At 34.2% G+C, this 12,372-nt stretch overlaps 1 protein-coding gene across 1 annotated transcript in view; it reads right to left on the bottom strand.

Moving 5' to 3' along the window:
* Window positions 1–12,372, bottom strand: part of PCSK6 (proprotein convertase subtilisin/kexin type 6) — a 250,333-nt gene that overhangs the window by 86,329 nt on the left and 151,632 nt on the right. Inside the window, 3 exon segments of the mRNA XM_051980972.1 lie at window positions 1,131–1,267; window positions 8,890–8,999; window positions 9,001–9,079. Of these exon segments, the coding sequence (XP_051836932.1) occupies window positions 1,131–1,267; window positions 8,890–8,999; window positions 9,001–9,079 (326 nt within the window).

The raw sequence follows: 12,372 nt of genomic DNA, 5'->3' as shown, positions 1-12,372 counted from the left end.
GATATTCAGTGGCAGGGCAAACAAATTACTGAATGTCAGTGATGATAGAGTGATCTTAAATGTTAATAATCACATGGAAATAGTTTTTAGCAATTTTAAGGACTGGGGTATTCTCTTTTAATAATACAATGACTTTTGACTTGTGGGGTTTTTTAGGGAGGAGAAGGGGAATAAAGTAGGTCAGTGACATCTTTCCCACACCTAACTATTAGAATCCTAGGGTTAAGTTATTAGAGATGATAGAAACAATATTTAAAGTTTACACCTTTAAGAGTTTACACATCAGAGGTCACACATTAGAACTCACACATTGGAGTTCACAAGTCTGGGAGATTCACAAGTTACACTTCCCATAATCCCACTCTTGGAGGAGGAGTCAACCTTTGAGTTTACACCTCTAAAAGAGCATAAAAAGGTACTGAGTCAGTGGAGTCAGTTCAGTTCAGAAGATTGACAGAGCCAGAAGTCAGTTCGAAGATTGCCAAGAGTCAGAGTCGAGCTAGAGGCAGAAGCTGGCAGAGGCAAAAGACTAGCAACGAGATCTCTTGGAACCAAAGAAAGCTAACTGGGTTATTTTGAAAGAGACAATAAAAGATTAGATTTTAATCCCTGGCTGTGTTTGAGGTGATTATTACTCTGAACTGAAACTAAGGCTGCCTCCAGAAAACCTCCCCAACAAAGCTGTTCCCAGAGAGAACCATCATATATTATATAAAAGAAGAACACCACATTTTGACTGAAAAGATAAATATTTGGGATGTCTAGAGGCAAGCTATGTCACCCTCTCTGGAACTGATTCACTGCTTTAGAAGGTATCAGAAAAATGGAAAAGGAAAGAGAAATATCTGTGAAAATCCAATAAAAAGTGACGTAAGAAATATATACACCTCTGATTTTTTTATCCTGTCTAAATGGGGAAGAAGAAAAAATTTTAAAGTTTCTTATTATAGCACAAAGCTAAGCAAGATAAATAATGTAAAAAGGGATGTATCTCTGAACAGAAGCTATAGATAAAAATATTTTTTTATCAAAAGAGTTTTAATATTATAGTTGCCATGAGATGCATTAAATTTGAAGCTCCCCAGTTTTTTAATCACAAAAATTATTGTTCCATTCACAAAGTCACTTACCTGTTTTCTCTGGATTACGGACCTGGGAAGGTATATCATGGACTTCTAAAGTCCATTCTCCTTCAGCTTTTTCTCCCCAGCAGTGTACAGTCATAAATTCCCAGTTTGTAAATCCATCATTTGAATGGTCAAGTAGTCTGTAATTTGAGATTTGATATCAGTAAGCAGGAGGAAAAATCTAAATCACCAAAATTATATGTTAGAATTATTATACCAATTTGCTATGCGCCTATGGATAGCTTAGAATATGTTTGAGATCCAGTTTTGTTCTAAGGCATAAGTTACCTAACTGTGCGTTAGAGGCTAGAAGCACATAAGCAAAGGCCATTTCTCTGTTGTCCAATATAACAGCTTTGATCTGTTCCAATTCCAGCCTGGACTAGTTTATTCTTTTTTGGGCAATATAGCAGGCTTCTGCTTTTAAGGACTCATCATATTTACATCAAACAATTCTGAAAGTTGATGGGCACAGTTCAGCACAACTCCCAGGCTCAATCTCCCTGGTGGTTGGGATCATAGGCTTGTACTATTACCCTTAAGTTGGTCCATAAATTTTTAAGAGTTTATTTTTTTACTTTAAGAGTAATTTTTTCATTTTTCAGAGTAATATTTTAAGTACATGTTGCCTTTCAAATATTCATTATTTCCAAAATAGGTGGAATAAGAAACAACAACAACAACAACAAAAACAAAACAAAACAAAACAAAAAAAAACAACAGAGGTCTAATGAAACAAAATTAAAACCATTTCAAAACAGGACAAGATTCATGTCATTCCTGTTATTGTATCTACTCCTGGAAATATTTTTAAGATGACTTTAATGAGTTTACAGAAAATGAACTTAAATATTCCAAAATCCTTATTTAATTATTTTAAAAAACTGTTATTTTATCCACTATCCAATAATATTCATAATATTAAATATAAGATTACAATAGCAGGATATTGGCTTATACTTAAGGCTGTTTCAGTGTTAATACCATCACTCACCCCCTAAAAAGAAGAAAACGAGATAATAGTCATAACAAAAATAATAAGAAAACACAAGACAGACAAGATCGGGTATCTAGATGTATTGGTCAGGAGGTCATTTTCCTTTACCAGTTAATATACTCCAAATCTCTAAGTCAAAAACAAATCTTCAAAATAACCTTGATAATTCAACAAATAAACTATTCTGGAACTGAACTAGCATATTACCACCACAGAAGACTGTTGTTCACAATCATCGAGACATCATTTGGCTCCATAAAAAAATTAGGAAAAATATTTTAGCAGATAATAGCATAATGAATATTCAATATCCAAACTTCATGAAACAAACAAAAAAAATCAAAATATAGTGATCTAGTGGAAAGATTAAAATAATATGAGAAGAAGATCAGGTATATGTCATCCCTGAGGCCCTATTTGCTACTGAAGTTGTTCCATAGATTCAATTCAATTAAATAAGATAAATTGGCAGCTAAGAAGAGTGCCAAGTCTAGAGTCAGCAAAACTCATCTTTCAGAGTCCAAATCTGGTCTTAGACACATACTAGTTGCATGTCCTTGTTTGCTTAGTTTCTTCATCTATAAAATGAGTTTGGAAAGGGAAATAGCAAATGACTCCAAAATCTTCTCCAGAAAAACCTTAAATAGGATCATAAAGAATTAGAAACTACTGAAAAGCAACTGAATAACTGAAAAATAAGATGTTTACATCATAGTACCCAGTCAATTTCAAAAAGCTATTATTTTACTCCCCAAAATATTGAATATAAAAAATAGCAGAAATATCAACTTGTCCTCATTCATTTCTATCTGAACTCCATCCAAAAAAGAAAAAGGAGAATGAGTTAATAATGATGATAAACCATAGCTCATATTTATCATTTTATGAGTCTGCAAAATGCTTTATATAACAATCTATTTCAGAATTTGACAATTTTTTTGGTAAACTCCTTATGGACAAGAATTATCTTTTGTCTTCTTTTGAATCCCCAGTACTTAAACAGTGCCTGGAATAATGTAGGCATTTAAAAAATGTTTGTTAATTAATTTTCTTTTTTTCCTTTTACAAAGGCCATATGGAAATGGAACTTAAAAGTTCCATTTATTCAGTTTTCTTCTTCTTTTCTGTTATATTCTCAAAAGAGATAGAAAATACCTGAAGAATTTCCTGTATATCATAATAGCCTTTACTTCTCTAAAAACTCAATCATTTTTTCTCTTCTTTGGCTAAAATAGCTTTAGTCTTGGTCTAGTATGATTAATTTTTTTTTATGATCTTATTTTCCAATCTCATTTTGAAAAATAAAATTTTAAACATTGAGAGGATGCTAAATCTAGACAATTAGCATTATTAAATAATATAGGGCTTTAGGCAAAGTGTTCATTTAAACTTTTGGTAGAAAATAAAAATAATTAAGCAATAAAAATTTATTAATCAACTACTATGTGTCAAGGCACTGTACTGAATTCTGGGCATGCAAAATGAGGCAAAAGACAATCCCTGACTCAAGGAGCTTACATTCTAATGGTGGGAAATAACATACAGATAAATATCTACAAAACAAGCTATATATAGAATAATTTTGTTTTGTTCAGCCATTTCAGTTGTGTCCCTTTTCAGAACTCTATCTGAAATTTTCTTAGCAAAGATACTATGTGATTTGCTATTTCCTTCTTCAGTTCATTTTATAGATGAGGAACTGAGATGAGCAGGGTAAAGTGACTTGTCCAGTATCCCACATATAGCAAATCTCTGAGGTCAGATTTGAATTTAGGAAGATGAGTCTTATTGACCCTCGGCCCAACACACTAACCACTGTGTCACCAAACTGCTTCCGCATAGGATAAATAGGGAATAATTAATAGAGGAAAGATATTCCTGGTACAGTTTTTGTCTTTGAATAATAAAGAAATTTTCTCCTTATCATCAAAGAAGCAGCATAATGAATCTTTGTTTTTACATAGTACTGGTTCCAACATAATTGAAATGTGCAAGAGTAAATAATCTTAAAAACTGCCAAATGCCGAAAGGATTGTCAAATTATTTTCAATGGCAGCCTAAAGAAACTGCAGAATTTAGCAAGAAATGGAAGAAAGAAGATGGTAATTAATTCAATCAAGGTTAAGAAAAAATCAGCATTATCCCATCTGCCTTGGGAAAAAAAATTCTCAAGATTTAGAAACCTTTGATCAACAATCTCAACTCATTAAAAAAAAAAAAAAAAACTAGACATTTATTACAATGCTATAAATGTAGGTGGCACTTCCCAGCAAATGAATTATTTTTAAATAAAATCGAGAAAATCCATTTATCTTCCCCCTTTTATCATTATTGCCTCAAGGACAGGAATCAGAATGGGAAGTTAAAGATTACAATGGAAGAAATTAAAAAGGAAAACGAGAAAAGATAGAAAAGCAAAAGGAATGGTGGTAGAACTGAGAGGGTTCTTTTTATATGTATTTATCACTGGAAAGGATACTATGTGATACGGATGGGTCACTCTTTGGCCTTGATTGTATTATTTGCTTTTAGAATCATGTCTATCTGTAGATATCTAACTTCCAACTCAACTTCTTAGATTCAGCATCAGTTCAAAGAATCAGGTTGGCTAGTTTTATTTTTATTTTTGTTTTTAAAAAACTCACAGCCATTCTTAAAGATCATCCACTCAATGATAGGTGTTTGTTTGTTTGTTTGTTTTCTCTTTGTCTGTGGCAGGAGTACCCATACTGAAGAAATCACAGATCTTTGAAGTTTGGAAACAATAAGGAACATAGGATTTAGAAAAAGTTGTTTGATTCCAAGCACTCAGTTTATACAGACAAAACACCTGAAGCCTAGAAAGATTAAATAGTTGTTTCTCCCCCAAGGAATGATGATGTGAATCTACAGAAGAGAGGTTCTCCAGTGGGCGTCAGATGGGTGATGATGGGTGACCTTCCAGCTAAGGAGTACTGAAGTAGCTATTTGTCAGAATGCTGACAGCAAGAGAGAACTCTACACTTTTCTTAGAATATATATCCAAAATGTGACAGAAAATCTCTCAAGACTAATCAAAATGGATGAAAACTACCCACTTCTTGCGATTCATTTGTGCATAAAAGATACTGCCAGAAGGAATGTAGAAAGCATTGCCAAAGATTATTAATTAATCACTTAATCAATAATTAATTATTCATTAAGCACTTGTTCTATGCCAGGCATTATTTTAGGTCCTGGAGATAAAAAGATAAAAATAAGATTACCCTTTCTTTTAGGAAGTAATAGAGATTGTTAAAACAGGTACCTAGAGAGTTATAGATACAAAATGGATACAAAGTAATGTTCAAGGGAAAGTAGTAGAATCTGGGGGAGGGAGAAAAGGTCTCATTTAGATGGTGTCATTTGAGTTGAGCCCTGAGGAAACTATAAATAGGAGGGAGATATGGGGCATAATGAATAGCACACTAGGCCTGAAGTCAGAAATTCTGAGTTCAAATCCAGCCTCAGATACTAACTGTGTGACTCTGGACAAGTCATTTAACCCCATTTGCCTCAGTTTCTTCATATATAAAATGAGCTGGAGAAGGAAATGGCAAACCATTCCAGACCCTTTGCCATTAAAGCCCCAAAGGGAACATGAAAAGTCAGACACAACCAAAAGAAATGCAGTCAAAGAGGGAGTGAATTCCAGACAGAGGGACAGCTGAGAGTTTTGCATTATGAACAGTAGGAAAGCTGGAGTGATTAGTGTGTATGTATGAAAGTGAATAATTTGTAACAAAGTTAGAAATAAAGGTTGTGATTTGTTTGTAATGGTCTTTAAAATGCCAAATGGGTTTATAATTGATTCTTGAATAAGGAACTACTGGATTTTGCCGAACTGCAGAATAATATGGTCATACTTAGGCTTTAGGAAAATTACTTTGATAGGCATGTGGAGTATGGATTGAAATGTGGAGAAATTTGAGAAAGGGAGAACTGATGAGTAGTAAATGTGTGAGGAGAAAGAAGAGTGGATATAAAGAGAATTGTAAAATAAATGACAAGATTTGGCAACTGATTAGATAGTTGAGTTAGGGAGAGTGAGGCTTCAGGGGTAACATACAAATTGAGAGCATCGGTGACTGAAAAGACTATTTTGGACATGTTGCATTTTAGATGTTTTGGGTAGGAATTAGAAGACCATAAAGGCACAGATGCTATTTTCATTTTACACTCATATTTCAAAAATATTTCATTATTTCATAAAAAATATTTCATTCATGAAATATTTGCATATTTCAATAGATCACTGAAGGCAAGGAACAAAAAAAGAAAGAATCAGATTTGGGAAATGAGTAGCTGTCTAAGAAGATGAAAATGTGGTATCATTTTCTGAATGATGGATTATGACATGGAAATAACCATTTCCTAGCAAGGGATGGAGTGTTACTAATAAGGACTGCTCCCCAAGAGTATACTCATGTGGAGTCTTGGGAATCTAATCAAAAGAGCTTTTAGGGATAAAGGGAAAAAAAGATCATCTATGTATAGTCTTCAATTGAAATACCATGACAAGTAACTAGAATGTAGGAAGAAAAGAAATTTAAGAAACCCAGAAGTTCACAGGAGACAAAATTCAATAAAAGAGAAATTATGGAATGAATGGTTTCATAATATTTAAGCAAAAAAATGTATCAATTATAGAAAACAAGCAGGATAAACCAGAGATTTTTTAAAAAAAGAGGTTAATTTGATCTCATAAGCATCAATAAGTTTTGTGGAGTTAACAACCATGACTGAACTGTGACTATGGAAGGATATAATTTACTGAAAAGAAATAGGATAAGTGTGTGTGTGTGTGTGTGTGTGTGTGTGTGTGTGTGATGGGATGTGATTGGATACCATTATATATTAAAAACATACACTCACTTCTGTAAAGAAATCTTAGAATCAAAGATAGTGTAATGGAACTTTCCTGTAGAAATGGCTTCATTATTCTAGAATGTCATGGATGGTTAACTTATTCAGCTTGCTCACAGAGCTAATGAGGTCAAAGATCAGGGGTGTGCCCTCCATCAAGTACTTAAGAATGTATTAGCAAAAACTTCTGGGCACTAGAACTACAATATCTATTTCTTTTCTTCTTTTTTTTCTTCCTTCCTTTTTTTATTTACATAATTTATTCCTGAATGGAATCCGCGTTTTGGGCAAGTGTGTGTGTGTGTGTGTGTGTGTGTGTGTACACATGGTTCAGAGAATGGATGTGAATAGATAAACTGAGCACACAGTTCACCAGAACCTCTCAGAGCTTCTGACTACGGGTAGGAACCTAATCTATATTTATAAAGGGCATTATATCGTAGAAAAATGGTTACGTGAAATGTTATTATTTTCCAGAAGAGAATTAAACTGATTTTTTTATGTCCATCATACTAATCAATGTAGCTGAAGAACTAAATTAATTGAGTAGGGGATAATGGTGGTGGTAGCATGGGTAAGAAAAGCGAAAGAAAACAACACCAGATTATTCTCTTGGAAACAATTTAACACTCTACTTTCTGTGTGGGCACAAAGTCTGCATCATGCTTCTGCTGATTCTCACTCATATTTTCTATTTCCTTTCTCTTAAAAGATTATATTTAGAGACCTCCACGGCCATACAGTGCAAAACTCTTACTATAGGGCTGAGGTTCTATAAAAGGCCTTCCCTTTCAGGGAAGTGGTTTGCCCAAAGTCACACAGATAAGTGAACATCAGATTCAGATATGGGATTTCACCCCAGGTGTTCATGTAGCCCACTTATTTTAGGTCCTCTTCATTCCACCTCCTTTTCCCCTAACTTTTCTTTCTCTCTTTGCTTCTCCTCGTCTTCTTTCACTACTTTCTTCTCATTAAAAGGGAAAGAAGGGAAACATTCCCTGTCCTTTTGCCCAACCTAAACATATGCCAAAGTGAATTCATTTCTAATTACTTACATATCACACAGTTGCAACAAAACATTTCCAGTTGTTTCTAAATTTCAGAGATGACTCCATAGTTTCTAAATTAACTTACATTCAGCTTTAGCTAAAGTACTCAAAGACTTACTTTGAATCCTAAATATGGGAAATTTCTCATGGGTTATGCTAAAATGTGGTGTTAGCAAAGCCCTCTGTACAGACCTGGCCTCTCACCCCTAAGATAAACAAAGTCTCCAAAATAAACCTTCCTAGAACATGCAAGCTCTAAAATTCAAAAAGCCAGATAAGAAGAGAAATAAATTGTGACTATGGAGGGTCTCAATTAAAATTCCAAAAGATTATGCCTTAAAAAGTCATTTTAAATGCACATTTTAAGTGCAATTAAATTCATAAGGACTATTCTATATATTTTTTCCACTAAAAATATTCCCTTCCATTTTTTCCCCCATTGCAAAGTTTTCCAAGAAGAATAAAAAATAGACTAGGTTTCAAGTACTTTTAAAATACATGAAATTTTGTATATACTGAAATATTGAAATATTTATTTGTAATCATGAATGCATGTATACACATACTATGGAGATAAAATATATAATAGATAGATAGATAGATAAAACACCTGAACAAATGGCTATAAAAGGAACACTTCTAGTTGCTAAGGGGAAAAAAATAAAACAAAGAGAAATTGATAGACTAGAAATCATGTGGAAGTTTTACTCTTTTTGTTCTAAATGGCAGTTCTTTTAGGGACATTCTGTACTCAAAACTAACTAGAGTGTCATCTGCAGCTGTTAATACTGGCTGATACCACACTCCTTTAAAGTACAGCTTGAATTTTTACCTCCTTGCCAAAAGTTGAGACTTGGTTCCAGAGGGAGAAATCAGGTGAATCTGAAGGTCTCCTCGCCGTGGGTGTGAGATAGAAACTCGGACTACAACATGCTCTAGGAAAAACCACTCGTTGGTCAAAATGGTCTGCACATGCATTTGTTAGGGCTGTTGTCCGAAGAGTTTGCTCAATGGGAATAATCCTGTAGAGGGGAGAGAGAGAGAGGGAGAGGGAAAGGGAGAGGAAAAGGGAAAGAAAGAGGGAGAGGGAGAAGAAGAGAGAATAATGAAGTATTCTTTTTCTACATGAATAGATTAGCAATCCCCACTTTTTTTTTTAATTAAGAATCTTTCTTGCACCTTTTTTCAACTTTGATAAATAAGTTCCCACTACCAAACCTCCAAACTTTTTTTTTAAAACAATATCTCCAAATCTCTTACTAGTTCTTCTATCTTTCCCACTAATAAAATTATTCCTAGATATTCTATACTTTTACTTCCCCATTATCTACCAGTTTAAACAACCTTCTTAAATTCAATAAATTGTGTAAATAATTTTTAAATGTATCTTCCCCTTCCACATTTTACTTACCACTACCATCACCACCACCACCACCACCACAAAAAAAAGACAATTCCTCAGTATTTAGTACAATGCCTAACACCTAGTCAGTTGATTAGTCAAATCTGTTCAGTTCCATTTTCTATTGATATGCAGAAAATAAAATGTAAGAGGTGCCTTTTGGCCCTGAGGACCACTAAGTGATGTGTTGCTCCTTGTATCCCACTATAGGAAATACCATTTTAGGCTTTTCTCTATCATTTCCTAAGTTTTATTATTGTGGATGAGATGTCAGCAGCAAGCAAACAAGAAAGGGTCTCAGTAAACAAGTGATGGACTCCTTGTATTGCACTATGGGAAATAGCACATCAAGCTTTCAGTTTCCTATAGATGTCATCAAAAAAGAAAACAAGAGATGGTCCCAACAGAGCACAGAAAACAGAGACATCAGTGCAATGATGCTGACTCCATTTAGAGATGCTGGTGGATCCCACTCAAGAGAAGTGGCAGTAAACAATGCTCCAAGGAGGACAGGCCTCCTTGTAATGGAAGCTGCTTAGCATTATTTTGCTGGGCAGAGTGAAAAACAAATAGCTTAAATGTATGGGAGAAGGACGATGGCTTTCAGAAGTGACACAAACAGAATGGTCTTATAGCTGAATTCTCATCCTCTTATGTGAATTCTCTGTGTTCATCTGAGAAGTCTGGTCAGTTCAAGAAGAAGGGGGAGTAGCCTCTGAAATATAACTGGTCTAATGTGTCTGGGGAATAAGCATTGAGGAAGAAAGACTTGGGGCAGTCTGCAGCTACTCAGAATTGCCAGCAAAGCAAATTATTCATAGGTTCAAATAGATATTGCAATCCTGCTGCTTAAGCAGACTTTGAGGCTCTATCTCTCCTCTTTAGCTTATTCTAACTTAAATCCAGTGTATAAGATTTTAGCTGACAAAAAATAGGATCATAATATAATCACTATTTCTATTTTTGAAGATCTAGTGGTTTGAGAACAATTTCCTTGTATAAGGGTGTGGCCCACTTGGATATTTCTAAGTGGTTATCATGCTTTTTAGTATATCTTACTAAAGGGTTTTTGATGAAGATATAAATGCATCACAAGCTTCATCCAAGGATTTGGAAATATAGGGCCAGAAGTTGAAGAATGTGTAGCTTAGGACACAAGAATACTGAAGATGTAAAATAAAAACGAGTCAATAGAGGTGTGATATGAGAGAAAGAAAAGAGGAAAGCCTTGTTAATATTATTCCTTCCTGTTTTCTCATGATCCCAGAATCAACAGGTGGCTAAAAGTCTCTTTTGGAGAAATCATGTTCCCCAAGCTTGACTAAAGCCTTATTTTCCTGGACTTCTCTGTCCCCTCCCTCCCATTAGGAAAATGAAAAAGTAGTCTACCTCTAAGATGTCAAACATAAAGAAACACTGTGGCATTCAACACTACTAAATGTTACCTGAACCAGATTAAAAGTAATTGAAAAAATTTAACAAAATATACAATGAAACATAAAAAATGTTAACATATGGTTTTCTAAGTTACTATGCAATTGTAGGGATCCTTATACATGGCTTATTAGAACCAAATTCTATTTAGGATTTGACATTATTTGCTGTATATTATAAACTCAATGGAGCTTACATATTCAAACAAGATCTAAGAGTAAAACAGAACTTTTTTGTTTCCATATGTATTATTTGTTTCCATATGTATTATCGAATACTTCCTCCAGACAAAACAACTGGCTAAAATTTAATTCAATCTAAATGCTATACCTAAATTCCTATGGCACGAATCCATTCATTCTGCCTTAACATTTCTTTCATATCTTCATAGCTTCTGGGTCTTTAACAATCAAGATTTTCAAAATGAAGAAAGATTGCATTCTTTGCTATATAAACAACCACCACCCACCATCACATTAATAATTCCCCTACCATGTTGTTAATGCGCAATTTATTAGAGGGAGCAGTTTTCCTATTATGCCCTAGATTTCCCCCTTGGGAGGTTTGTAAGCATATGCTCAGAGGCTCTTAGGAATTACATCGTTTGGCTCCATTTTGCCTTAGTCATAAAAAACAATCAAAATAGTTATAAACAGTGATGTAATTCCCTTTGAGAATCTGTAAATATTTGAAAACATGATTTGCATATACCACCAATTGATTTAGAGATGCTGGTTCCTTTCATTGCTGCCTCCAAAATTTTACTGCCTATGTTTGTTGTTTAGTGTTACCTACCATGGCAGATGGAGAATAGACTCAGAAAGCCTTTGAGAGATTCTCAACTTACTGCCATGTTGTGCATATCCAGGTAAATAATTTTCATGCACTAAGGGAAAAAAGTGGGAAGGGGATGTAGTCAGGCAGGTAATCTAGGTAATTTATTATTTTCAAAGGATTTGGAATCATAGTTTCTATTTATTAACCAAATGAATGGTAAAAAAAAAAAAAGCAGCTTACAACCCAAATTCTCACAGTTTTCAAATGCATAGCACTCTATACCAAATTAAGGCACAAATAGAAGCTGTGATGTGGTTCAGAAATTGTGCCACAGATCAAAGATTCCAGTAATTCTTGTGATAGTCACTATATCATAGACACATTATTTGAATTCAAATGATGATATCTTAAAAGCAGATGTCTTAAAGGGATTCAAAAGAGTTTCCCCCTTTCCCAACACCTCCTGCCCCCTTGCCCCACCATGTTAGAAACTTAAAACAGGCAAGCAAGCAAGGCAAAACAAAAATTTCTGGCTATAAACTAAATACAACTAATGTTTAATCACAGAAAGCCAACTAATGTCAATATCTAAAAAAAAAAACCAACAACAATAAATCAATTACAATATGATTACAACATTATTAGAAAAGCAACAATCTGTAGGAGAGGCCCTGGGTTCAAATACTGCCTCAGCCACTTAGT

The sequence above is a fragment of the Antechinus flavipes genome, chromosome 2 (genome assembly GCF_016432865.1).
Source record: "Antechinus flavipes isolate AdamAnt ecotype Samford, QLD, Australia chromosome 2, AdamAnt_v2, whole genome shotgun sequence".
Taxonomy (NCBI): Eukaryota; Metazoa; Chordata; class Mammalia; order Dasyuromorphia; family Dasyuridae; genus Antechinus; species Antechinus flavipes.
The sequence above is the reverse complement of the archived record's forward strand: the minus strand, read 5'-3'. Positions and strand labels throughout refer to the sequence as shown.